The 27,804-nt window shown below is 47.8% G+C and overlaps 1 protein-coding gene across 2 annotated transcripts in view; it reads right to left on the minus strand.

Moving 5' to 3' along the window:
- Nucleotides 1–63: 63 nt before the first annotated feature.
- The window catches only part of COLGALT2 (collagen beta(1-O)galactosyltransferase 2), a 31,333-nt gene continuing 3,592 nt past the window's right edge, over nt 64–27,804 (minus strand). Inside the window, exons 2-13 of one of the 2 annotated variants that reach the window (XM_072343591.1) lie at nt 10,699–10,768; nt 9,423–9,533; nt 9,101–9,218; nt 8,690–8,824; nt 7,069–7,273; nt 5,097–5,216; nt 4,904–4,980; nt 3,588–3,694; nt 2,801–2,933; nt 2,506–2,633; nt 1,864–2,070; nt 64–1,519 (exon numbers count right to left, since the gene is read on the minus strand). In XM_072343591.1, coding sequence (XP_072199692.1) covers nt 1,243–1,519; nt 1,864–2,070; nt 2,506–2,633; nt 2,801–2,933; nt 3,588–3,694; nt 4,904–4,980; nt 5,097–5,216; nt 7,069–7,273; nt 8,690–8,824; nt 9,101–9,218; nt 9,423–9,533; nt 10,699–10,766 — 1,686 coding nt within the window. In that variant the 5' untranslated portion in view covers nt 10,767–10,768 and the 3' untranslated portion in view covers nt 64–1,242. The remainder of the gene's footprint in view (nt 1,520–1,863; nt 2,071–2,505; nt 2,634–2,800; nt 2,934–3,587; nt 3,695–4,903; nt 4,981–5,096; nt 5,217–7,068; nt 7,274–8,689; nt 8,825–9,100; nt 9,219–9,422; nt 9,534–10,698; nt 10,769–27,804) is intronic. The other variant, XM_072343590.1, reaches the window with a different exon arrangement.

A 27,804-nucleotide genomic window follows, 5' to 3' on the forward strand; every position in this document is an offset into this window, starting at 1 on the left:
CAGCCAAACCAAGCATAAGAAGTGCCTGCTCCCACCCAAAGAAGAGCCCACACAGCTGCTTTTCTTGCACCAGGTTCTATGTATTATCAGACCCGCTGACAGGTAATAACACGTCATTTTTTGAGCAGAAAGCACAACATGGATCAGGAATTATTAAAAACAAACAAGAAATTAAAAACAAACAAACAACACAACAAACCAACAACACACAGATCAACTGTACAGGTCAGCTGGCAGCGAGGCTCTATGCTGCCATGAAGGAGAGCGGCCCAGAGTTGCAGCCCACGGCCACCTGCCTGCTCCCAAACCTCTTCAAAAAATCAGCATCACAACTCTGCTGTCACAAGAGCCAACAACAAAGACATCAGCACCCACCCAAAAAATAAAGACGTTTGCTCTTTCCATGAGAAAATATCAAGACAAATTGCCTTTCTGTCCTGGAGGAACAAATGGAGGAGGGAGGAAGCGGAACATGTTCCCTTCGGAGTGCAGAGGAAATACAAGTGGCAGCACTGCTCTGCCTGCTGCTCTGCAGGTTCTCTGATACACCAACACATCTGTTCTGGGCCAGCAGCCCACCTGAATGGGATCCGGGCAGCTTTGACATTCAGAGGGGAAGCCAGGACTGCTTTCCTGCAGAAGTATGAAGACGACACTACACTTAGAGCACTGCTCCAGTGCATGGAGTGTTTTTGGAAACCACTTGATATGACAAAACAAAACCTCCTAACTCAAACACTCCCTGCAGTTTCTCTCATGAACAGGGTTATAAATGCCTGCAGACCTACAAGGAGAAAAGCTACACAGCAGCCCAGTTACAGCTATCCAGAAAGGTATGAACACTTGTACACCTCTATATATTAATTTTTATAAATACAACATTCTACACAAAGTACTGTAGAAAGATGTCATTCAAGGAATATTTTTTTTTCTTTTTTTTTTTTTTTTTTTCTTTTTTTTTTTATCAAAAGCTTGCAAAGGCTTTTGTTCAGATCTCTGCCTGTCTGGAACACCTTTTTTTCCTCCTTCATTTCCCCACAGTCCTGGAAAAGCAGCCCAGTGAGCCATAGCCCAACCGGCTCCAACCCAACTGGATCCAACCACACAGGGCCCAACCCAGCAGCCCTGCTGCGCCATCCCACGCAGCAGGATGAAGGCCCTGCAAACAGCTGCTCTACAGCCTCCAAAGGTGAAAAGTCGAAGTGTGAGGCAGGTTGGGCTGAGCCCAAGGGAAGCAGGCAGTTATAGCTCATCCCTGGAGGATGGCACGTTGAGGGAGGACTGGGGTGGCAGGGAGTCCTTGTTCTGTGCCTCGCTGTTGATCTGGCCCTGCTGCCGTGACTTCCAGGAGTGTGTCCTGTCCCAGTCCGTTGACACGGTCTCATTATCCCAGATGGTGGAGGTCTCTGTGTCACTGAGGTAGCCGGGCTGCCCTGTGTAGTGGGTGGGGTAAACGAGCAAGGGTTCTGCTGAAAAGGCCTTCAAGTCTCTGGACTCATAATACTCCATGTACTTCGCTCTAAAGGGGGAGAAAAATCATCAAGAGCTGAGTGCACGTCCATCAGTGCCACCACTTGGAGCCACAAGCCAACCTGCTGAGCAGATAGGACCCAGAGCAGCAAGGTAGTGCTGGGGTTGGTCTAGGGCAGGTCTGACCCTCCGCAGGGTTGGGGACATAGTCTTATAGTGCTGCAGACAAAGCCTCTGTTACCAGCCAGCAAGCACCTCAGAATGGCCCACAGCCCCACTGCCTTACTCCCCCAGCCAGGCTGCAGAAGTGATAAACATCGATGCCATGCATTTTAAGACCATTCAGCAAGTCCCAGCATATGTCAACCCAAGCCACAGAGGTATCCTACTTACACAGGGTGCTTGTTGTACATGACTGGCAAAAACTCATCCACGGGCAGCATCTTGCTGAAAGGCTCTGCTCCAATCAGCTTCTGAGCCCCTTGGAAAGAGATTGCATACCCCAGGGTCCAATATGAGTAATCGGCTTCCACGAGGTTCATGACGTTGGGAACTGCTTTCTCGGGCTGCTGCACCTGCATTCTTTTCCGGCCAATGTAGCTGAAAGGGTGAAGAGATCACAAAAACTTGAATTGAAGCAGACCTGCAGCAACTGTTTATTTCCACCAGGACAGGACAGAGAGTCAATCCAAAAAGCCATCCCTACTTCCAGACCACTGTCCCGCAGTGGTTCCAGACAGCCATACTGTAACCTAGCAGTGGCACAGCTGTGAAAGGCTCTGTAAGGGCACTGAATGCCTCAGTCCAACCCCAGGACCAGGCAGTGCCAACTCCTCTGCCACAGCAGCATCTCTGACACCTCTGGGACCAACCAGCACTGCCAACAGAGGGTACTAACAGCCCCCACTACAGCTGGGGCTCTCCAGTCTGCCCCAGGGAGTGCATCTCTCCCAGTGGGAAGAGCCCACTGTGCACGGCCTGCTGCACCCATCTGTGTGCCCAGCAGCTCCCAGGTGCCTGGGGCCAGCCACTTACATAAGCTCCCAGTCTAGCTGAGCTTGTTCTATGTCATCCATCAGCTTCATCAGCTTCCTTTTAAACTGGTGTTCAAAGCGCACATCGTCCTCAATAACGAGTGTCTTCTCCAGTCCTCTGTTCACCACCTGCAACACAAGGGCACAGATCAGTGACAGCCTGGGATCACTGGGTGTCAACCTGACCTGGCAGCTGCTCCCAGATCCTGTAGGCAGGGAGGCAGAACCACTCCCAGCCTCTAAGACCAGCTACAGGCAGCAAGAGTTGTCAAGAACAGCACCCACCAACCTCTTACCTCCTTCCAGATGTAGTAATGGCTGAGGAAGCAGCCGATTTCTCCCCTAGTCAGCGGCCGGGAGGAGTAAGGGTCCCGGTACCCTGGCAGCATGTCGATGCTGAGAGCTTTGAGCTGACTCGTGTTCAGTGCTCTGAGAAACAGAGTATGTGTCACCATTGCAGAACAGTTGCATCTTAAGCCAGACACAGAGGCAAAATGGGAAATGCTGCTGACGTTCTGGGAAAAACTGATGGATACCCAGGACCTAAAGACCATTAGATCTATATGGGTTGCTCTCTCCTCCAGGAATCTGTGCAACTTCAGACCTAAAATGTGTGCTCTCCTTTCTCATTATAAAAATGCCCTAACACACCTTACAGTGGAGTGCTCAGGGAAAGGGCTATATCAGGTTAACACCGTAGCACAGAAGTTTCATAGCACCTGGATGGAAGGTCTTGCCAGGAGGTAACTGTCCTCAAACACTTCTGCTGATGACTTAAAGAATCACAGAACTACAGAATGCTGTGGGTTGGAAGGGAACCCTAAATCTCTTCCTCAGCTCAGGTTGACCAGAGCCCCATCCACAGCCAAGAGCACCCCCAGAGATGGGCACACACAGCTCTGGGCAGCAGTATCAGCACCCCACTGCCTTTGATTAAGAAATTTCCCCCTAATATTGACCTAAATCTCCCCCCTTTAATTCTACAGCCATTTCCCCTTCTCCTACTGCAATCAGACCATGTACAAAGTCAGTCTTCCTGCTATAAACCTCCTCCCAAGTACTAGAGGGCTGCGGTGAACTCACTTTCCATCCACAGCCTCCACTATCTTGACCGCAATCTCCTGTTCATAGAGCGTCCTCAGCATTCGGTCCCGCCTGTCCTTCCGACGCTTCAGATTGATCATGAAAATCTGGGTTGAATGGGAAAAGACATTCAATCAGCCTCCTGGTTTGGGAGGATGGACTGAGAGTGTTGATCCACTCTTTTTTCCAGCAGCCCCATGGGAAGAACAGAACTCATTCAAATAGCAGGTTTGGTTTTGTTCCAGACTTTAGAATCTGTCCCCAAACTGGGGCTGATTTTAAGGGGGAAGGTGAGAGGCTCCTTGTCTAAAACCAGTCCGTATAGAAGAGGGGAATGTTACTTTTCCAGCTGCAAAGAAACCAAGCCTGCGTTGTATAAAGACATGCATAGGATGTTTTGACTTGTATTTAACACAGGGTACAATGGTCAGCTCCAGCTGAACACTAACCCACATGTCTTTCCACTACGATGCAACTGCCCATATTTAGGATTACCAGCAGGGCCACCAGCCAAGCACAAGGACAGCATAAAGAGAGGATTTTTGTCATTACTTCAGGCACTGAAATTCCACTGCTTTCCTTGCCAGAGCAGATAGCCAAGACCTGGAAAAGACACGTCTGGGCAGGGCTCAGCCCAAACCTGGAGGACACAGACTCCTTGGTGGAGGGCTGAAGCCCTCGCTTGTAGGTAAACAGCGGGGGGGGGGGGGTAGAGGAGGGGGGATATTTTTCAGCCCCAGGCAGACACGTACAAGTGCAGCTTTGTATGTCGTGCAGCAAAACCTCATCCCAGTAAGAAGCAGCTTGAATTCCAGCTCAGTACAAATGCAAAAATAATAAACTAGATAAATACAGCACAGCCACAAAGGGCAACGTGGAAAAAAACCTACACCAGCTGCTCTGCAAACACAGACACACAGCCAAGCTGGGCTCTCGCTTCTCTATGCGAGCTGTGTGAACAGATGTAGCAGAATAAGCAACAAAACTAAAGAAATCATTCTCTTCTGTCATTTAAGAGCAGGAGAGATTTCCCAAATGACGTGGGGTTTTTTTGTCACAAAACACAGGGATCAGTGCTTGTGAACAGAGCACCAAGTGCTCACAGACCTGACTGGCTGTGTGGCTGCCCAGCACAGCTTCTTCCCAATAAGGGCTGCTGCTTTCTCTGCGCATAAAGTTTGAGTCCAAAAGGGAGTGATTGGGAAAGAACTAATGATGTAAAAACATACTATACTCCAAGGAAAACATCTGGAAGCTCAGCTTACAAGGAGTATGTAATAGATGGGAAAGCAATGACAGCAAAATAAGTTCCTTACTTCATCAAATCCCATCTTGTCAGGGTGCTTTGGTGGAACAGAGACATACTGAGAGGGTTCAATGGGAGGACGATCAACTGAAATAGAGGAGAGATCCCAATCATCACCTGGATGTACACACTTGGTTGATATAACTGAACGTGTCTGCAAACATTCACTGGGGGCTCCAGCACAGCGGGGCACAGCCACTTACTCATAGCCTCAATCAGCGTGTGCACAAAGTTCTCTGTCTCTTCTTGTAGTGTCTGGTGTGACTTCAGGGGCATGGGAAGGAAACCATAGTGCTCACGGTTGCAGATGAACATCTGAATTCCTGAGGATTGTAGAAGAGAAATGAGAGCTGGGTCTTTTATGAGCAGATATCACTGTTCTGTTGATGCACAGTCACAACCCCATGGCAGTGGGCACAGCTCTGTGAGTACTGGGTACTGCTCTCAGCCAGAGGGGCTGGGGTTGGCTGGTGGTGCTGTGTGCAGCTCTCTTTGGCCTTCCAGTTCAATCAATACATGCTATGATCCTATGAACATCACCGTGCCATATTTTGTTCTGTTGGCTAGCAGAATCTGGCCTCTCCTATGAAAACCATATCTACTCCCTCCCTAGCAGCAGGTATTTTTAACCAGTCAAGGGGAGAGACTGTGACCAAAGAAAGGGGTCTTTTTTAGCTTTTGCATTCAAAGTGATCCTACAGCAGAGGGCAGAACAGGCCTTTAGTAAAAGCAGAGCCTGATGCAAGCTGCAAGTAGTGAAGGTCAGGCGGAAAGAAGTAATCCTGCTGGATGTCTTGTTATTCCTCTGGGTGACAGGAGGCCCTGCCTGGGGTCACACAGGATGGAGCTGCAAAGCTTGGGTTATCCCGTGCAGCTACAGGCCCTGCCACTACCTCTGCAAAAGATTCAGCAGGGGCTTTGCAAGCAGACATCTTCCTAACTTCTGTTTGTTTTGGCTGGGAAATAAAGATTAGACATTTTTACCTGTGTCAGCAAAGAACACTGAGGAAAATGTCTGATAACCATCTTGGAAATGCCAAGTCTAGGCACTGGCACAACTGCCCAGGGAGCTGTGGGGTCACTGTCCCTGTGGGGGGTTCCAGACCCATGGGGATGTGGGACTGAGGGATGTGGTTATTGGGCACAGTGGGTGTGTGCTGGGGTTGGCCTTAGGGATCAGAGAGATCCTTTCCAACCTGTGATCAGGCAACCTGCTCAAAAACACCCAAGGAAGAGAATGGAAAATGCTTGTTGTTTTCATTGAGCTCTGATAAGGCCCTTTTATTAACTCACCACTGCCTGAACCCACATGACTGGTATTCTAGAACTGTCTGCACTAATGACCCCTATGTTCCCACCTCTTGAAGTTCTGTAAGCACATTGCTGGCTGCAATGCTTGCCAAAGCACATCCAGTTGTCAACTTCAGTTAAGGTGAATGGCAGAATAAAAAATTCCTACCTGCTGATATGAATTGATTTGGCACTGATCTTATCAGCTAAGCTTATCTGGCTCGCCGATCTCTGCCTCTCATCTTCCGCTGGTTTAAACTCAGTTAATCTGTGTACATTCGTGTCAATATTTCTGTTCCTTTTGGGATAAAGGCTACTTTGAAATAGCAAAGCTACCTCAAAATGGGGAGGGGGACTCGCTCACTAGATCTGTTATTACAGTAAAAACCCATTAGTGTGAGAAGTGGTGGAAAAGCTGAAGATGCTGGTGTTACTGGCTGCCTTTGTAGTGCACTGACAGGACCCACAGCCGTGTTCAGGCATCAGGAACATCCCTCACATACCTGCATTTCAGATCAAGCTGAAATCCCCCTCTTACAGAGACAGACACATTACCAGCAGCCTCCTGCCTTGCCCTTTGCTCAGGGAGCCTCTTGAAGTGTTGACTGTAGACACCCCAGCTACAGAATGTAGGATGCCTTCCACTCTCACAACATTCCCCCTTGGTCACTGCTGCCTTGCTGTGACACAAATGAAGGGTGGGTGCCACAAAGCCCCTGTCCCTGTAAGAGCTCCCATTCTCCTTGGGAGACTCCTCAGTGGAGGAAGGGAGTGGGGTACAAACTGACCACTGGAGTCAACATATGGCTTTTTGGTCTCTGAACTCCAAGCAGGCCTCTGCACATCTGCTAGTGAACCCTCCCCAGCAAAGGCTCCAAGGCATACCTGCTTGACGACTGGAGAAAGCAAAGACCATGATATCATCAAAGCTCCAGGTGTAGTCCTGGTGGGGCGGGTAGAACATCAGCTTGGTGGAGGCCTCCTTCCTCAGGTCAATGAGAAACGTGGAATGGATCATCGGGACAGCAAAACATCCTGTCCTCTTCCACTCCCGGATCAAAGGGTAATCCAGGGTCCTTTTGTAATAGCCCTGCAAACACAACAAGCAGGCCGCTCGTTGCAAGAGATTTGTTGCAAAGATGCTCTCCAGCAAAAGCTCTCACCCTTTGTCCTCCCCAGCAGAGATGGATCAGTGCCCAGTTCACAGACTTTCAAGCATTCCCTAATTGGATAGGTTCAGTCAAGCGTTTAGAAACAATTCCTGTCCCAAAAGATAAAGCTCAACCTTCTCTCTCTTTTGGCAGCTATTGGAAACTCAGACCTTCCCAATGCAAAACCAAGAGCACTTCAAACCTGGAACAGTGTTCCCTTGGCTCCCTCCACAGCTCTTTTTGCATTCAGACATTCAGGTCTGATCCTGGGAGCACAGTTTACACACAGCAGCCACAAAGGGCACTCCATGTCTGCCACAATAGCACCTACACAGGGCAAGTAGGTTTCACACCCACTTCTTGAGCTCAGCCCCAGGGAGAGAAAGGCTGAGAGCAGCATGGAGACTGGGAGCACGGCCACGTGCTGCAGCAGCTCAAAGAGCAGCTTTTTCCTCCCCACATCCTGCAAGGCACGTTTTCTGCTGTGGTTCTTTTTTCCCCTTCTTTTTGCAGCTAGTGCTGGTGTCAATGGAATCTTCCTACTGGAGAGGGACTCCCAGGGCCAGGGCTGAGGCTGGTGCACACAGGCAGCGAACCACTTCAGACCGTGAAGAAATGCTGATTTACATCAGTGGAAAACCTGTCTGTCTCAGCAGTCAACCTTAAAAACCTACAAGAAAATGCCTTCACCGTGAAGTTACTATTTCCATCTTAAAACAATGCCAAAAAAGCCATGGAATCACTAACACCATTCACAAACCTCTTATCTCTACGTGAAACTCCCAAGAATTTGGGAAGTTTAGGATCCTTTCCTGCTATTTTTATACCCACACAACTCAAGCTGTGATTTCTAGAGGATGGAAAAACATTGTGGGGAGGTATCATTCATGTTTGTCATTCTCTTATGTTACTCTACTGACACCCCAGCTACCAGGCAGACCTGTGGCATCTTCATAGCTCTGGAACACCCTCAGGGATGCTGATCCCATCCATCACTCCTTGGGCAGTCTGTGCCCAAGGTATAAGAGAAGGTAACACCCAACTCTAATTTCTGTCCTTAGCACTTCCCTTAGTACTTCTGTCTTTTGTGCATACACCTCAGCACGCACACACACAGACTCCTCTGTGACTCCATCGCATAAATCTTGCTCATACATGAGAAAAATCACTTGCTGTATGTTAGTATATACTTTTTTTAAACAAACAAACATAGCTAGTGGGATTGTATTGCTTCTCCAGGCTTCAGTTGAGGAACAGCATCCCTCAGACCCAGCACAGCTCCCTTCAGATGTGGTGTTTTCAAGTGAGGAAGGCACAGCTTGCAGTCACCATGCCCCATCCACCCAACCACTTGCCTGGGGGGTGATGCCACACCAGAAGTTGGAATACAGAAAGCGAGACTCCAGCATCGGTGCCACCAAGGTCTTGTTTTCTGCTATCAGCAGGTTCAGAGTTTCTGGGTTGGTCAGTAAATTATCCGTATCGAGAAACTAGAGAAGGAAGAAGAAAATAAGTTTGTTATTAGATGTAGTCATACACTTTTCCTGATGCTTTGCCAAGGAACATGGCAGCCAGAAGTTTGAGGTATTGGCAAAAAGCATTGAGATGGTGGGTTTGACACGGCAAGACACAACTTGCTGTGGGGAAGCCACCACCACAGGCACCCATCTCCACACAGCTGCTCCACTCCACTGCTCCCTTAGACCAGAGGGATGGCCTGAATGGCTTCAGCCTGAGGATGGTGAGAAATGCAAGGTTTTACTTACCAGGATGTAGTCTGACCACTTCTCCCGTGCAGCACGCAGAGCAGCCTGCCGCAGCTTCATCACGTGGGTGAACCGAGAGCTTGGCCAATGTTTTGGTCCCATTTCTTCTGGGTAGGACCTAGCAAAGAAAGCAGTCAAAAAAACACAGCGCTCTTGCTGCCTTCTTTGCAAAGAAAACAGCAGAATCACCTCAGGCAATGGGACGGACCCCACAAAGAAAAACATGCATGTTGACTGAATGCAACCCCTGGTTGGAGAGCAGGATAGCACCTAGGGAATGTGGGCTATGCTTCCAAGAGCCAGCCCCTGCTGCAGTACTCACTGCGGGTCTTCCATTGGCCTCCACTCCACGTCATGGTAGAGGTTCTGCACATTCTTCAGCCACTCCCTAAGGATTGCGGTGGTGTTATCAGCATTGTGGTCAGTGGCCACCCTGGAAAACAAGAGCACAGCGAGCACAGTTCATACAAGATTTAGGCACCAGGAGCAGTGTCTGTCTGTTTGGTCCAGGATGGTGCCAGTTCCTTCACATTTCCCAGCTGGTACATGGGTTACCCTAGGCAGAACTATTTCTTACAGGCAAATCTGACTGAGCTGTGGGCATCCCTGTTCAGCGCAGGGGAGCTGAACTAGATGCCCATTAAAGGTCCCCTCCAACTTGTATGCTCACAGCCTTGTGACAGCCTTTTTGTTGCACGTGACCAAGCCGATGCTCTTCCCAGCTACTTCTTTCCAGCACAGAGCCCTGGGCTTGGGACCTCAGTCCAGCTGCTCTCACAGCTGTGATTGATCCAATAGCACATTCCCTTAAGCTGAAGGGCTGCTCACTGTTCCTGGCCAGAAAGCAAAGCACTGCCCCCATGGAAGGGCATATCCTGCACCGCCACAGCTCTGGAAGCTCCACTGAGAATTGACAGTTCTCTCATACTCCTTCAGGAGTATAAACACTGGGTTAAATTTAACAAAATGAATTCTCAAAGCAACACAATCACTCAGGGACAGGAAACTTATTTGTTGAACACTGATTCCTGTTTATTAAAACAAAAAATAAGGAAAGCAGCAAGCAAATAGATGTTGGTATCTTGCTTCCTGTTATCTGCTCTTGCTCTCCGTGGTAGAGCAAGGGTGGTGTCGCCAGCCATGATGTTGGGATTTGCTTTTGACCAAGCTCCTCATCAGACCCCACTGCAAACCTAGATGGCATGGATGTTGAGCAAGACAGAAACTGCCGCTTGCTGCTGAATGGAACGAATGAAATCAGACTGCTCTGTGAATTGCACACATTTCAGGCCAACCACCCAAGCCCCATTTCAGTGCACTCGGTTGGCCCTCCCTCAACCACATGCATTTAATTGGTCTTGTTCCACTTCCCTCCTACGCTCCAGCTGCGCAGGCACTGAGCAACAGCTCCAGCATTCCTCAAATACCACAGAGAACTATGAAAAAATGGCTTTTTGTGAAAATGGCTTTTTGTTCCTGGCCATCCCCGGAGCCACAGGAAGAGGCTCCTGCCACACAGCATGGCCACACCACTATCAGGCATCATGCAAACCCAGCAGAGATAACAGGAGGAAGAAAAAGGCCGGAGCCCAGCTTACACCATGCTCTTTGCCACAGCCAGGCTGGTCCCACTGAGCAGGCTCTCACAATGAGTCCACAAGACCATCCCTGGAAGTATACAAGAAACGTGTAGATGTGGTACTTATGTACATGGTTAATAGCCAATATTGATGGTAGGGGGATGGTTGGACTAGATGATCTTCGAGATCTTTTCCAATCTAAATGATTCCATAATTCTAAGAGCTGACAGCCTCCAGCCAGACATGGGACATGGGAATGGGAACCTGGAGGCATCTCTCCATCTGTACACAATGAAACTGCTAGAAGGAAAATGCCATTTTACTGCCCAGGCTGTAACGGTGCTGTTATATGGAAGGCAAATTCACAGCCCAGTAGAGCCTTTGGAAGACACCAATGAGCCAAAGCTCTGGCACAAAGGACTGGTGCCTCCAGGACTATCCGCCCATCAGCATTTCTAAGCCCAAAGTGCTCAAAGGCAACAGTTTGTCAGGCCCTGAGTGAATCATGCCCTATGACTAGTAGTTTGGCAAATCATTCTTTTTCCAACTTCAAGCCTAAAAAAACCAAACAAAAAACTCACACATAAAGAAATGAACAGAACAACAATTATCACTGCTAGTTTGGGGACAATTCACATTTAATATCAAGAGAAATTAGCACTTTTACTCCAATACCTGTACCACTGCAACCCACTTACTTCCCTAGAAGAAATAGCAACTATGGTGCTTGCAATACAAGTGGATGGAAAAAACACAGGTAAATACTTCTTTATTTTAAATGACTACAAGGAAAACAGGCAAATAAAAATATGAGCTGAACTTCCCAACTTCCCATTGGCAACAACAGCTTCTCAAGACAGAAGAGGCTCAGTAGGATATTCTGCTATAAGCAGTTCTGGTGTAACGCATGATCCATAGGACCTGAAGTGGCTGAGTATCACCATTAAGGCTTCAGTGCTCTTATCAGATGGATGGACCCACTGGACCCTGAATGTTCTGAATCCATTTGGAAGGCACTATGCTACCTCTGCTGCAGCTACCACCACTACCAGTCATCTGTTGTCCACTTTGAACACCTCCCCAGTTCTGAAAAACCAGCTTTCCTTCCAGTGGGTGAAGACAGTCAGGAAGGGCTGACACTCCTTACCATCCTCATGGCTGTGTATGCCATGACTCAATCACATCTTCCTTGCATCAAAACGGGCTAAAAGCCAGACATGGGACTGAAGATGTGGCCTAACAACTGCCTAACAAAAGAAGTAACCCTTTCTTCCTGCCTGAACTTCTGCTCAGCGTGCCCAAGCTGCAGATGGCCTTTGCTACCAACATAACTCATAGACCCCAAAGTCTCTTCAGCGAAGACCTTGCCCCCCAGTCTGCATCACTGCAAAGGGGTTCTTCCATGATGAATTTCAAGAGATTTCTCGCAGAAAACTACATTCAAGGCCAAAAACTTTTCCTAATATTCAATATTCAGACTTGTGCTCCAGACTCCACACAGCTCCCTGTCCTCTGGGCATGCTCCAGGGCCTCAATGTCTTTCTTGCAGTGAGGGGCCCACAGCTGAATGCAGCCCAAACAGTGCTGAGCACAGAGGGACGAGCACCTCCGGCTCCTGCTGGCTGCACTGTTTGATATTTGGATCGGTCTCCTGCCCATTTTACACCTAAAGTCTGTGTGACTTAACCAGGAAAGACTGGTGGAATGTAAGAAAAAAAAAACTCATCTCCTGCCACATTTTGCACAAGAAAAGGGTAATAAAAGCAGAACAGACCTCCGATGAACACTCCAACCCCAGTAACATGGCAGCTTTTTCCACTCAGATCTAAACCCATTTCCAATAAATAGAAGTAAAATTATATATATAAAAAAAGTTTGAGTAAGAACATTCATATAGGGGGTTATGTCAGCACAACTACAACCACTCCAGTATTTACTTTGGCTTTTAGCAGCACTCTTAGCACAGACACAAGTCCTCATTGTCCACACTGAGCAAAGTAACCCCCTCCCAAAAAACTCGAGCACCATGAATAGTGGAAAATTAAGCAAAACGTTGAGCTCCCACTGCTTTAATTAAATAACGTGAGCAGCAGCACAGGGCAGACCACATTTCATGGACTGCTTGTATTTTTAACCTGACAACACCTCCACACTGTGTTTGCAAGTTAATTCGGGCTCTGATGGTTCTCCTCTTTTCATCCTCAAAAAGAGAAATGAAAAGAACATCCCCTTTTTCATCTCTTCAGAGCACAGCCTGCCCTCCCTGGCTATTTACAGGTTATTTATACCTCAGGTACCAGGTTAGAGGAGGTTTAATTGTTGGTTCTTTTTACCCTTCAGCATCGCTATGGGAAAAGTACTACAGGACAAACCCAATGCTGTGTGCCTTTGGCTGCTCAGCAGTCTAGGTCACACTGCAGCACCACTTGTGGGAAACCCCAAGGCCAGAAACCTGCAGTAATTTTCCTACTGGATGTAACATTACCAACCGTCTCCATTAGCAAGCAGTGGCAAGTACTTCACGATCAAGGTCTGCAGAGTAAAGCTAAGACTGGAGGCTGCTGGGCTGCAAAGGCTAGAGCTGTAAGAGGGATCCTTTTCTTTCTTGGCCACATGCTGAGGGCTGCAGGATGAGAGGGTGTGGGGTCCTTCTTCCCTGCAGTGTACTGTAATACAGCAGAACAATCTGTGCTGCTGAATGCAGCTAGTGCCAAGCCATCTACTCCAGTGGGAGCCAACCTGAAACACCTCGGTAGGAAGCATGATGGGTGACAACGGTCAGGATGCTGATGGTCAGGGATGCACTGAGAATGACATACAGCAAAGAAGACATCTGTTGCTGTGGTTGGCCATGTGCCCTCCACCCCAGGTACTCACCCAGAGAGTAGCCCAAAGCCAATGGAAAACCTATTAGATCCCTTCTAACAGCTGGAATAGAAACTGGGAACAAAAATGGAGCGTTGGCCATCTTCCAAAGGAGAGAACAGCAATAAAGCACTCAGAGAGAGGTTATGTAGCAAAGCAAATGGCAGCAGAGATTCCCCCTGTTAGGTGCAGAACGCTGCACACCTTGTGCATGTTGTGTTCCACCATCTGTGCTAGCAGAGGTGCCCAAACCCTCTCATTGGGCCCAGAACCTCACCCTTTGAGAGGGCCATCAGCCCTTAAAGCTGGGCTGTGTGTTCTCCTGACAGCTTCTGCCCCTGACACCATAGGGAAACAACCGGGAATTCAAACTCCAGAGCATGAGATGGCCATGTCACTTCTCCCAGCTCCATATACTGCTGACAACCTGCTGCTCCAACCAGAGCACTGCGCATGCATGAAGAATGGAACATTATACACAAATTTAACACCCTGAGCTCAGCTAAAGAATGCATAGCTAAGGAAGATGGCAAGGGACTTGCAGTTCTGTAAGATTTCGGTCCCCTTGAGTTGTTAGGATCTGCAGCCAGAGCCCACCACTGCCCCCAGCCACCCCTGCATCTCAGGGCAGGCTGAGCACGCAGCCCCCAGTGCCCAGCAGCCCCCTGACTGGTGGCTGTGCTTATTCTGGCCATGAATTCAGCCCTGCCAAAAATAATTGCAAAAATGAGTGGAGTACTAATATGAGTCAAATGCAAACTTAAGCTTGGATTTCCCAAAACAAGCAGTAAGTAAAGTAACAGGTGACTCATCTCTCCCTGCCTTTTTGTTTGAATGCTGCCAGACTTAGAGAACCAATTCCAAAACACCAAAACCATCACACTGGTAATTTCCACCACGAGCCAGAAATGAATTACCTTGAGTAGCACAGCTGAGAGAGATGGGAAGAAAAGGTATGGATCATACAGGGAAAGGAAATGCTCTGTTGCTCTGTAGACTTCATTTTTGCACTCTGGACCATCAGCTGTGCCCTACAGCTACTGACCTGTGAAGGACACCTCCAGTCCCTCAGGTATCTATGGGATCAGGCAGCAATCAATACACGATGGGACCCACCAAGCCAGCTCACACAGTACAGCTCAGAGGTCAAACAGATGTCAGCTTTTCTTACCACTGCATAGTCTGCACAATTACGCTCACAACACTTCATTAGTAAGGTCCCAGCATTCAGGCTCACATTCAGAGAACTGTTCTAGCATTTAATCACGCTGCTAGGAGTCAAACCGTGTCAGACTTCTTTGGCTTTGCAGCAACCCAGCATACATCCCAGGGTTTCCCTTAATTCAAGACAGGCTTTCAGGAGTACCTTGTTTTTCAGTGTGGGATTTTGTTGCCGTTGCTATGTTAGCAGGTCTGGTGGTTTTTCCCACATTAGCCAGGTCCCTGGGCTGCCAGATCCCAGCGGGGGTGGTGGGAGCCCCAGCAGCAGCATGGAGGCACAGGAGCAGCACAGCTCCCGGCCTGGGAAGCTGTCCAAGAGGAGGACCTCATAATGCAGGAATGCAACAAATGTCTCCTCTCTAACACATTCTCCTTTGCCTTCAGCCACTCATGGATAGCAGATTTTGCTGGAAGCAGCAGCAATCTAACAGCATCCAGCGACCTTCCAAACCTAAGCGAGGGAATGACTTACAGATGTATATAAATGTACACATAAAAACACACCGAGGTCTCTGCTCTTCGTGCTCAACCCAAGAAATCTCCTAAACATTCCTGGCTTCAAACCCAGAGTAACACAACACCAGGGAGGGGGGACACAGAAGAGATGAAGTTCCTGGAGACTGACCTTAGAAGCACAACTTCCCAGTACACTAATGATGGCTGTAGGATGTAGCAGCAAGGCCTCAAGCCACTGAGCTGCTACCATCAGCACAGGGCTGTGCCAGATTTGTGCTTCAGCCCAGCAGGCACACACAGCAGCCTCTAAAAGACACAACAGAGGAATCAACATCTGCCCAGAAAAGACATGAGAGCTGCTCATTGCTGCACCAGACAGCCAAAAATTCACACCTCCCCAGCTTCTGGAGTGGGGAAATTCTCACTCCAGTGCAAAGCAGGTTCTGCCCCTTCCATCCCAAGGCCCCTCTTTGTCTCATTTGAGCTCTCTCCATCATCATCCCACTGCAGACAGAGCTTTCAAACATACAACACATTGCACCCGGTCTTGCAAGTATTTCCAAACAGACTTGGCTTCAAGGGAACTGCTACAAAGAAAGCCCAGGGAGATTCCTATGCACAGAATCAGGGCTGTGGCTGGCTCCTGAGAGGGCTCAAACAAGGAATCAGTTGCAACAGTACCCCAGTTCCTGAAGGGATAGCCTGTTCCAACCCATACTAATTGAAACACCAGCTAATGCTGTTCAAGGTTAATTATAATGTGCAAGCCACTGGGAAGGAATGCTGATGTTTAAAAATATTCTTGGTACTGGTAACAAAAATCTGACAGATTTTGAAAGCTAGGATCTAAAGATGCACGGTTCCACTGATTTTTCAATGAGCACATTGTGTACAGGCCCTTACCATGTTACCAAGGGTCCCCAAAATAGGAACACATGGTGTAAGCCCTCCACCTCTGTGCTAGGCTGCTGCAGGACACCTTGACCCTAGCACAGCGTCAGCTCAAGGACCCCCAGATGCTCAGAGCAGAAGGGACAGGCAGACCCATGTCAGCCCATGCAGTGCTTTACTTTTTGTAGCTGCAAATAAAAGAACTATTTTAGTTATTTGTTCGTCAGCCCTCATCGAACAATGTAAGAAAACAGGAAACAAACTGAACATTCTATTTCAGGGTTCTAATTAGGAGGAATTAGAGCACAAAGCTAATCCTGGAGCAGAGGCAAATTCAGACTTCACCAGCTGAGAATCTGCTCTGTGAACTGGAAAAGGCAGGATGCTATGGGACATAATGACTGACCCCTTGAAGCAAAAACTTTGCCCAAACACAGCAATAGAGACTTTGTTCTCAAAGGTTTTCAGCCAACTTCATAGGAGCACAGCAATTTTCATCACGAACCAGAACATGACCACAAAAGAATGTGCGTGCTAGTAAGAGTGTTCTCCAGTATCAAACTCAAATGGAACACTTGGATAAGAGAACGGTACCAAAGGCACAGAGGAACTGTGAGAGAAACAGGAGCAGGGAGTGATCATCCCCAAGTACTCATCTCTAGTGGGGCTGTACATCAGTGCTGGGTTCACCTCTGGGCCTCTCACTGCAAGAAAGACACTGAGGGCCTGGAGTGTGTCCAGAGAAGGGCACAGAGCTGTGTAGAGTCTGGAGCACAGCTTGATGGGGAGCTGCTGAGCAAAGGGGATGGGATCTCCTGCACAGGGAGATGGTGGGGTCACTGTCCCTGAAGCTGTTCAAGAACCATAGAGATGTGTCACTGAGGGCCATGGTTAGTTGACATGGTGGGGATGGGCTGGGGTTGGACTTGGTGACCTGGGAGGTCTTCTCCAACCTTAATAATTCTACAGTTCTATAACTGGTTTCTCTTACAAGTAAAGCAGCAAAGGAAACTTGGATATTCTGAAAGATTTTACCTCTAGAAAGGGAGAAAAAACTGTTCAGAAGGGTGAGAGATGCTCGGAGTTGAGCAGGTAATGAAGATCAATGGCAATTCATACTTTTGTATCAGTGGGAGACTCGCTGAAACCTCCAACCTGTATGCACATGTGATGCAAGCACTGCTGAAATGCACAGGAGATTCCTTTCACCTTCAGTGAGCTTCAGCTTACAGCTCACTGGCCTTCTGCCACTTCAAGGAAGTCATTCCATAGTTGACATTTCTCATTCATGTTTTCGAAGTCATACAACTTCCCTCCCAGTGTGGAGCATAAGTAATGAACGTAAGTCACTTCCACACATCAGAATGCCTGCTTTCATTTTCAACTTTCTCTTGTTGAAAGTACAGATATAAGCACAATGCAACCCAGCTGCTGGAGGCAAAGGGGAGCTGTGCAGTGCACCCTTAGCACTCTCCACACCCTACAAGCTTCCTACCACACAGTCAGCTGGAGGGCAAGAAACACATCCCAGCAAGAATAAAGAGAAGAGGCATGAGGCAAAAGTGATGATGGGAGTCCCTGATGCTCCTGGAGTGATGCACTGTTCCTTGCCATCTCCTAGCTTGGCTTCAACAAACCAAGCCTGCTCTGCAGCCAAGCAGCTATTGGTCTTTCAACAAAATCCCCGTGGAGATGAGGCAATACCAACTGCCTCCCCAACGCAGCACATGAAGCCAGCTCAGCAGCTGGAGTACCAGCCAGACCCTGCCTCTCCAGCGGACCCAGGAAATCTTTGGCTGTTGCTGTCGGCTGAGTAGCACTGTCAATGGGAAAAATGCACTGAGCCTCAGGAGCTCACCTTCAACAAGTTGCTGCCTGCCTACATACTCAGGTGCAGAGAGATGTGACAAAGAAACCTCAAGAGGAAAGCTTCCTTTCTGGGAAACATAGCACAAATGCTGAGACACCTTCCAGCTCAGCAGGTCTGGAGGACTTTAAGGACTCACGTACACACTTGCTGTGCAGCAGCCTGCAAAATACGTCTTTAGACTTTTGGACAGCAGTTGTGGCACTGTACTAAACCTGTACAGCTGAATGGAAAAGCTGCCCTGCAACCTGTCCCATCTCCTTAAAGGGTTTCTGCAAGCAACGAGTGCACAGAGCTGGACAAAGCCATGACACACATGCCCCATGGATGGCACAGTCTGTCCTGCAAGGCAAGAGCAGCCTTACTTCCTCCCTCTGCCAGATGGCTCACACCAACTGCCAGGTTTAAAGGTTTGCATCTCAACACAGAGCTTGCCTTGCACAAGCATTCCCAGCACTTACATTAAGAACAGTTTTCTCCCACTGCTCATGCACCGTCCCACTCCACTTTATAGGAGGGAGAGAAGGTTCTTTGATGTGTGTATACCCAGTGTGAGATTAAGAAACAATGGTTCAAATGTTGGTCCAACCAGTTTATTACAAACCCTAATCAGGAAGATGGGGAAGGGGAGGACGGATAATTTAGGGTGATGGGGAAGGGAAGGCAGGCAATAGAAAAGATAGAGGCAAGAACTGCATAAAGCAGGGATGGTCACCACCAGGATCCAGCAGTGGTCCTGTTGCAGGATGTTCCGATGGTCCAAAGAAAGAGTGCAGGGGGGGGGACAGCAGCAGCACTGTGGGCAGCCTTGGGCAGCAAGCAGGTAGCAGGAAGAAGCCACAGGGTAAGTCTTGGAGCAGGCAGGAGGACTCGGGTAGCAGGCCCAAAGAGCCCATCAGCGAGCAGGACTTCCATAGTGAGGGATCTGATGGCAGACACCTTCTTGTTCTTCTTCAGCATGCAGGTCTCAGGTCACAAGGAATCCTGTTGTCAGAAACCCCCCTTGTTCTTCTTCAGTATGCAGGCATCACATGAGGAATCTGATGTCCAAAAAACTTAAGCCCAAGCAGGAAGGGCAAACCCTCCCTGATGCTCAGAGCAGATCAGGCTGACATACACGAGAGCATTGGACCAGGTATTAGACTTAAAAAACAGGAACAGCCAAAGTCTGCATGATGTTTTCAAAGGAACTCAACTTCAGAATGACTACAGAGCAGTTGTTTTCATACTGTGATCAGGAGACACCTGGAAATTAATTCCTATGTGTTTGTGAAAGGTAACTCAAGAGAAAAACACCATCTAGTGTAAGTCCAAGTTTGCTATGCAGGGGCCCACATTCTCACAGGAAAAGTGTGTTCGGTTTGCATTCAACCCACAGAACACCATTTCGTTTTCCTTGCCCTGGAAGTGCCAATATCAATACACACACCAGAATCACTGCCCACATCTACATCTTTATATAATGTGATCCCTGGTACAACCTAGGCAGGCAGCAATAGCTAGAAACTCCTAACTTCTGTCATCTCACCACCACAAGCCTATTCTTAGTGCCAGACACCCAGATTAACACTGGCATGGGTGCATGGTAAACACTCCTGCTTTCCTGGGAGGGCAGGGAACTGCTGGCTGCCTACAGGCAAACAAGGCAAGTGCAGGGAATACAAAACCCCAGATTCAGTGCAGAGAAATAAAGACAGAAACCAATTTCTCAGCTGCCTCTTCCAAAGGTATCCAAGGTGCCTGCATCAGTTCTGCTGCTGGAGGAAGCTGAAAGCACAGCTCAGAGGATGCACATGCTGCTCCTGGGCAGCTGCCTGCCAGATGGGGAGGAAATGAGAGCAGCTGAGGGGTGCCAGTCAGGGCAATCTTTCTTCACAGCAAGGCACGCATGCTGCCTCTACAGTCTGTGGAACATTGCTAAGGAGCATACAGTAAAGGTACTGCAAGGAAACTAAAAATAAATCAGATATCCAATCAGCTCCAACTCACTGGTTACTGTTTCCATGCAGGGGCTTTATCCAGTCCCTGCTTCCAGGCACTCTGCTGACTCCAGAGGGCTCAGATCTCTGCCACGTCTTCACTGCCCTGTTGAGCTATGTCTGATGCTCAAGATCTGATTTTCCCTCCGTGCTCATTTCTTGAGCAGAGAACAGACCCTCTTGTTCAGCACCAGCACCCAACCTGGTCCCCATCACCACCCAGCCATGCAGAGCTTCTACAAGCAGTCAGCCAGGGCTACAGCCAGGGCACTTTGTTCCTATAACACCACAGACAGGCAGAGCCAAAGCACCATCCCTCCCTGTGAATACACGAGATAAAGTCGACCATACACAACATCTGGTGACATCACACTGCAGTCTCTGAGCAAACAAAAGCACGGCGAGTTTCATTATACTCTCACTTGGCACAGGCTTTGCTGACTTTCGGTCTCACCAACATTAAGCTTGCAGTCATGACTAAGTTATTTTAGGCTGACAGTTTGCTGAAGCCAGCATAGAACCTAAAGCTTGATAATTTTGGCCTAATCCTTCTTAAGAAGCCAGTTACACTGGGAAACTGAGCTGCTCTGAACTGCGTGGAACAGCGCAGGACTTCAAAATAAATGGATTATGTCATATTTGCTGGCAAACAGCTAACAACCTTGTATATATAATTAAGGAAGAGATTAAAAAAACAACTACTACAGCCAAGCCTTAAAATAATATGCAGCCTCAGCATGTGAAAGTTTTGCTGGATGCCACATTTCAGATGAAGAAACAGCTGGGAAGGTGACACCTCATATACTGAGAGGTATCTGAATATGGAAATCAGCCAACCAACCCACTGCAAACATGAAGTAGTCAACCTATCTGTTCAAATTTCTCTGACAGATATTAGAGCTTTCCCACTGAGATGGTTGGGTGTCCCCATCCTGGAGGGGCACCAGCGAACTCAGCATCATGGAGGCCCCCAGAATCACAGCAAAGGCCTCCATGCACTGCACTCAGCAGCTCTGTGGCTCTGTTTTGCAAAGAGGGAAATAAAAGCAAAGAGATTAATGAATTTTCACAGGTCACAGAATAGGAGTGGGTGTCAGGCTGGGAATGATAAGCCATGCCTACCTTCCCCTTCCAGCACACACACTGAAATAAACTACTGTCACAGAGTATTTGTCACACTTTGCCATGGCTGCAGATCCGCCAAACTCTAGAGCAACTTTTGCTCCATGTAGCTTTCAAGAAGCTCTCAGAGGCTCAAAAGCAAAGCCGCCCCTTGTGCTTGGGCACCTTCATCACAGAAAAGAGCTGCAGTTCTGGGTTTACTTTTGAAAGCAGTGAAGCACTTGCACGTCAGAAAAAAAACACATCTCCAGAATCAGACATACTTGCATACACTTAAGAAACAAGTGGATGAAGTCTAAGAGCAGTTCCTCTGGATTAATGCAATATAACCAACAACCTCATCATACATCAGCTATGTGTAAGCAAAGCACTTTAAAATTCCAAGTACTCTGGGGCAGCTAAAACTTCTGAGCTCAAACCTCTTTCATTTGTCAGCTCTTATTTTGCTCACACGTGCAGGAATCCAGAGGGCCTCCCCTATGAAGGAGGCCCAGGCACACATGCATGACACAGAGCTACTGCTTTGCAAACACATGCTGTACTATGGGTTTCTGAGTCAGGTATCTGGGGAAAAAATGACTGCTCTCAAACTGATGGAAAAGCAGTGGTACACTGCTGGCTGGCTTAATAAAGAATGTAGAATAACTTTTCCCCTTCATCGCAGGGGTGTAAATAAAGAAAGGAAATGAGCACTTAATCTCAGCAATCAATTGCTTGCTTACTACTAAGTTTGCTGGACAGCTGGAAGCTCCATAATGCACACATTTATTTTGCAGGGGTACAGACTCATGGCACTACCACAGTGGATGCCAGTGAACAAACTGCAAAACAATAGCAGAGCCAAAGCTTCGTGCTGTCAGCATGAGACTCGCCTGCACACCGCCAGGCATCAGACCCAGCTGTTCCAACAGGGACATGTGCTGACCCCAAAGCCCTTGCTCCTAGCATGATCCTCATCCAGCAGCAGTGGAAGGACCAGGTTATCCAGTAGATATTTAACCTACGATATGCCATGGGCAAAAAAATCACTTCCTGTCACTATTTCAGCATTGCCACTCAAGAAAGTTTTATGATTTTGGTGATTTTTTTTTCCCCCTCCAGCCTTTCATCTGAAACTGGCTTAGGATCTTTAGCTGAAGCCTTTCACATAAGCCACCAAAAAGTTGCATTAGAAATCCATAGGATGCGATGTGCCTTATCCTCCACACACCAGCTGGTGATGGGTCGTACAAGCAAGCGGCCACTAGAGGGATATCTGAAATCGGTGATATAGAACCGATCGGTGATTTTCTTCATGGAAAAACAGAGCAACAAAGTCTGTCTCAGAGGAAACGTTGTTCTGGCTTCTCCTAAACATCCACCAGCTTCTTGCTCAGCTGCTGTCTGGCAGGTCCAAAGAGGAGGTAATGGAGTGAGCTCTCACATTTGCTGAGGATGTTCTCACTTGCAACCCTCATTTCTCAGGCTCCAGTTGTTACCCAAGGCAGAGAGCAGAGAACTTGCAGATGGTTCTATCAGGAACATTTGTGTTAAAGTGTTCCATTGACTTATACCAGGCTACATGGTCTGAATAAGCCCTAACAGGCTGAAATCTGTGCTTTGACTCCCTACTTGGTTTATCCCAAAAACGTTCCTAACTTCCACACCAGAGCTCCCAGTGCTCTGTAGCTCCATCTGTGCTGTCAGTTCAGGAGACCTAGAGGAAATAAATCTTTCTTGGTTCAGTAGATCTGGAAGAAATACATCTCCCAGAGCAGAAAAAAGCTGCAGTTTGGGTCTATAAACTCTGTGGTCTCACAGCTATGTGCCTAAAAGCCATCATGACCAGATGTTTCTCTTTATCAGCAGGCTGCCCCAGAGCATAAGCACAGTAAGCAGCTTGGCCATGCACCCTGCAGCAGCAGCACCAGGAGCTGGGCAGTCAGGCAGGAGGTTCAGCTGCAACACTGAACTCCTTTCCATTTGAGTTCCCACTCTGCTGGAGAAGGAAAAAGTAATTGAGAGAGACTTAATCGTGTTTTTCTCCAACAAGCCTGCTCTGTTGTACACCTGTATCCATATCCTCAGGATACTGGGAACATTTCTTTTCTGAACAAGTGGCAATACATTGGAATGAGCTGCCTGGGAGGTGGTGGGGTCACCATCCCTGGAGGTGCTCCCAAACCATGGAGATGAAGCAGTGAAGGATATGGTCCGTGGGCATGATGGGGCGAGCTTGGGGATCCTAGAGATCTTTACCAATCTTATGATTGCATATGAAGATAGGCTGGGTTCAAAAAGACAGGTGTGATGCTCGTACTAGAACCCCACTGGTAGCAGTCTGATTCTCACTCTGTGAGAGGAGAGCTTCCTTCAAGGCTCAGGTATGAGGCAAATAAAATCATGGCAGCAGCTTTAGTTTGTGTGAAGAAGTCAGAGCAGAGTTCTGCCAGCAGACAGCTATGAGCTCACCAGTCTGAAATAACAACTCATTGACAAGACCTTGTGGAAGCAACAACAGACTTGTTTGTGTGAGAAATAAGGATGGGGGGGAGGGGGGGAGGGGAAGAAGAGAGAGCACGTATGCCAAGAGTGATTAAATGTGTAACATGAGCCCACTCCGTGGCTTAAAATGGTAATTTATACTTAAATCCTGATTTGCACTCAAAGAGTAATAAATTAAAATATTTAAAAGCAGTGAGATTTTCATATTCCAGTCACATACCCAGGACTCGTTTCAGATTAATGTTTTGAAAAATAAATGTAACCAATGGCTCCATCAGCCAGCGCTGGAGGAAAAAGTTATTTGAAGAGGCAGAGGACCCAAAAAGCAGTTATTAGTCTCCACTAAAAGAGCCCAGGGAGGCTCCTCCAGAATCCTGAAGCCAGTCATCTATAACAACTAAACAGCAGCCTCCTACTGAAGAAGCAATGTATTACCTGGAACACACTGTACCCAGAAACTACTTCATGCCATGAGATCTACTTGACAGTCACTTGCCCCCTGCTGACCACACACTCCCTTCCAAACTTGAATACCTCTTCTAATCACTGCAGCTGAACAATGGCCATCTCAATGGCCACCTTTCCAGCCAACTCCAGACAAGAATTAGGAACGGATGGCCTGTATTTCATTGTTCCTTATAGGCACCAGAACTCTTTCTAACCTCCTGGTGTGCAGAAATGAGACCCAGCAAGGCTTCTGTTTGCATTTGGGAAGACAACACAAGCCTTGTCCCCAGCAGTGCCATTTCCAGTCTGACCCTCCACCCCCCAGCACAGGGGTGCTCTTGGGTGCCGGCTATTCAAGTGCACTGACCTGTGCACAGAACTGCTGTGCCTTTCACTTCCCTTCACAGCATTTTTGTCATTGTCTTTGCACACTACCGTGTCAGGCTACAGGAACAGAACTAATTATTTAAGAAGAATTTTTGAGAGCAAACGCGCATCCCGCACTAATCCTCAAGGGAAGTTTATAGCATTAATACACATCTCAGTGCTGAATCTCCCCTGAGTAGGGTGCACACAGTGAAACCTTGGGGCCTTGGCATCTCACACCTGGGAGATCTCACACCTGAGAACAGGCTCCTGGGACACTGCTAGTTCACAATGCCAGCCCGAGCCCTGAGCACACCCCTCCAGGGACAGTGTTTCTGCTGCAGCATTTATTTATCTTCCCGCACAGTGCTGCAGCTGGGAGACATAATTACCCCCCAAGGTCACTTCTTTGCTGGCAGGCAGTGGGAGGAGGCAGCAAAGGACCACACTCCAGCATTCATCAGGGAAACAGCTCTCAGCTACAGCCTGAGTCAGTGCAGCTGAGGTCAGCACCCCACACCTGTGCTTCTCAGCTCTCAGTTAAAAGAATACAGTGGCTCCTCTCCAAAGAGTTTTTAACCTCAACTGGATGCACTCGTTTATTTTTGATGTAGAAGTGGCATAACAGCACCCCTCCATAAACTAAGTGCTGATAATTAAGGGAGGGAGAAGAGCCCTGCTGCTGCTTCAGTAACATCAGCAGAACTTTGCATTGCATGTTTCTCTTTGACTCTCAAAGCAAAGAGGAACTTCAAGACTTCTCGCTGCACCTTCTGGTTCCCTACAACCCAAGTTGATGTTGTCCCAAGGTCCTGCCATGAGGCTCTTTCTGGCCATCAGTCCAACTATGGGAGCTCTGATTTGTTTGGCTGAAGTCTCCTGAGGAATAATACGAGGCTTCAAACCAACAAATGAGAAACAAAACAAAACTCAGTGTTTGTATTTGGCAGAGTTACACATTCAGCTTCCACATCATAATTAGCAGATCAAAGCACGAGCACTAGAAAACAGCCTTTTCCTCCAGTTTTTCTAAGTACTTTCTAAGGACAAATGCCTGAAAACGCTGAGGAAATAACACAAGCTGCAGCTCTGAATTCCTGGGCTGCTCCCAAAGGCACAACAATGTTATCTCATTTGGGAGCAGCTGCTGAGCAAGCAACCACACTGAGATTCTGCTGTGCCACCAGCAGACAGCCACCTGCTGTCAGCTTCCACACACCCCACAGCTCACACCACCTTGGCTGCCAGCAGGCAAAATTCAGACCAGAGCAGAGCCATGCATTGCCTTGCCTTGCAGTGGGATCAAAGAGGAAAAACAAGCAAGAAGGCCTTTCCAAATGAAGGGGGAACTCTGCAGCCTGGCTGAAAATACACATAAATGAAAATCTTATTTTTCTGCCTCAGAGAAAAACCAATCCCTGCTGTAGCTGAAACCTTTCAATGCTGATGTGGAAGAGCTTATGTGAGCCCAGCTGCAGCATTCTGGTTTACACATGCTCCTCTACCTCTTGCTTCAGCATGAATGTAGATCCTCCTAAGCCCTGGAGAGCAGGTGGAACAGTTTCAAGTTTAATGCATTTTCTGGCCCAGATCATGATCTGCTTTTGTTTAGGAAGAGATCTGCTGTTCCTGCCAGCACATACAGGCAACAAAAGGTTCATAGCAAGCAACTAGTTCATTTCCATGTGTCCCAACACAAGGATGAGAGGGGTAACACCAAAGTTGACACCTTCAGTATTTGAAGAGACCCTGGAAAAGAACATGGCTTTGGCAAAACATACTGCTATCCCCCAAATAACATTCTGATGTTTCATCCTGTTTTCCTGGTTAGACATTAGTAAGTGGGGAAGATACATTAACCATGTAAAAAACAGAACTTCACTCCTTGAATAAGGTCTTATTTCCCAGCTTTTTGTTTGTCTCAGATCACCCTCCTCAAAGGAACTGCACAAGCACAGCTCAAGCCCTCCTTACTCAGTGTCTGATACAACATTAAGCCATTTGTTTATCTGTCTGTTACTTCTTCCTCCAGCCTGAAATTTTGATGCATGTTGGCCCCATTAGCTCTAATCCACCTTTGAAGATCAAGCTAAAAACATCATCAGTCTAAGCTATGCTCCATTAAAATAAAGGAAATGAAATGCACTCCAATAGGTTGGAATAACACAAAGCCTGAGCCGACATCCCAAGAAAAGACATTCCAGGTGCCAACACAAGCAGCCCCCTGTGCTCATCATGGCCCCATCCCCACCCCACAGCCCACATAGCCTCTTGGGATGCCCCAAAGCACCGCCAGCAATGGGCAGCTCCCCATGTTCTGCACACCATGTGTACCGCTGCTCTATTTTTAGAGCATCCTGATCCTGTACATGAAGACTTTCAGTCTCAGAGGACTCAGATAAACAGCTGCAGGTGTTGCAGTGCTTTAAGAAAAAGATGAGGAATGCCCTTCAATCCACAGCTCAGCATGTACGCTGCAGGCAGACAGGCAGGATACTGTGTCCCATAATTTACTCCCTCAGTCCCCTGGGATCCTGGATAGGAACAGACTACAAGATTCTTTGAGGTCTTCTCACCCCTACTTTGTACTTAATTAACATCAAATAAATCCTGAAAATTAGTTCTCCTCGACATCTGAAACCATCCAAAAGCTTTTAGTAAGAAATAACCTCAGACAACAAGCTCTCTCCCTCTCTGTTTCTTTGTAACAGCACAGTATCTTACTGGTATTTCCCCCTCTACATGCAAACGCTGCATCACAAAACATCTTGCAGATCATTCCCTAAGAAGCCATGAAGTACAGCCACATCAGATGGCAGCAGTCTAAATAAATGCTTGTGTTTTCAAAGATATGAAACACACAGCATTACACAAAACAATTTAAATCAAACCCCACAACGTGTAACATTAACCAGCTCCAGAGAGTGCTTGCACATTTTCGTGGCATGATCACTCCCTGAGCACTCATTATGAAAGACCCCAATATCCACACTCCTGTCTTGCGAACAAACCCTAATACAAGATGCGAATACAAGATGCGAGGCACGATGTTCTCCGACACAACAATAGAGGCATCGGATCTGGCAGTTTAAAAGCACAGCAGGAAAAGAGAAAAAGAGAAACAGCTGCTGCCCAGCAAATGTTTGCCATCTCGCAGTCAATGCTTACTTTACCATTTCTCTGCAGTGCTGTGATGAGTTCAGCTGCAGCAGAGCAGTTTAAGCCTTGCTGTGCAGACCTCAGTTAGGCACAGCCGTAATTTCGGCTTCCCAGCAAATGCTTCTGCTGGAGGATTTCATGATGTCATTGAGGAAGTTTGCCAAGGCTTGGATGAGCAAGGCAGACCCAAAGGACAAAGTTACTGTGGATACTGGGACGGGATCATCCCTTTAGCCTTCCACAATTTTCCATTTCTAACACATATTT

The sequence above is a fragment of the Excalfactoria chinensis genome, chromosome 8, assembly GCF_039878825.1.
Source record: "Excalfactoria chinensis isolate bCotChi1 chromosome 8, bCotChi1.hap2, whole genome shotgun sequence".
Taxonomy (NCBI): Eukaryota; Metazoa; Chordata; class Aves; order Galliformes; family Phasianidae; genus Excalfactoria; species Excalfactoria chinensis.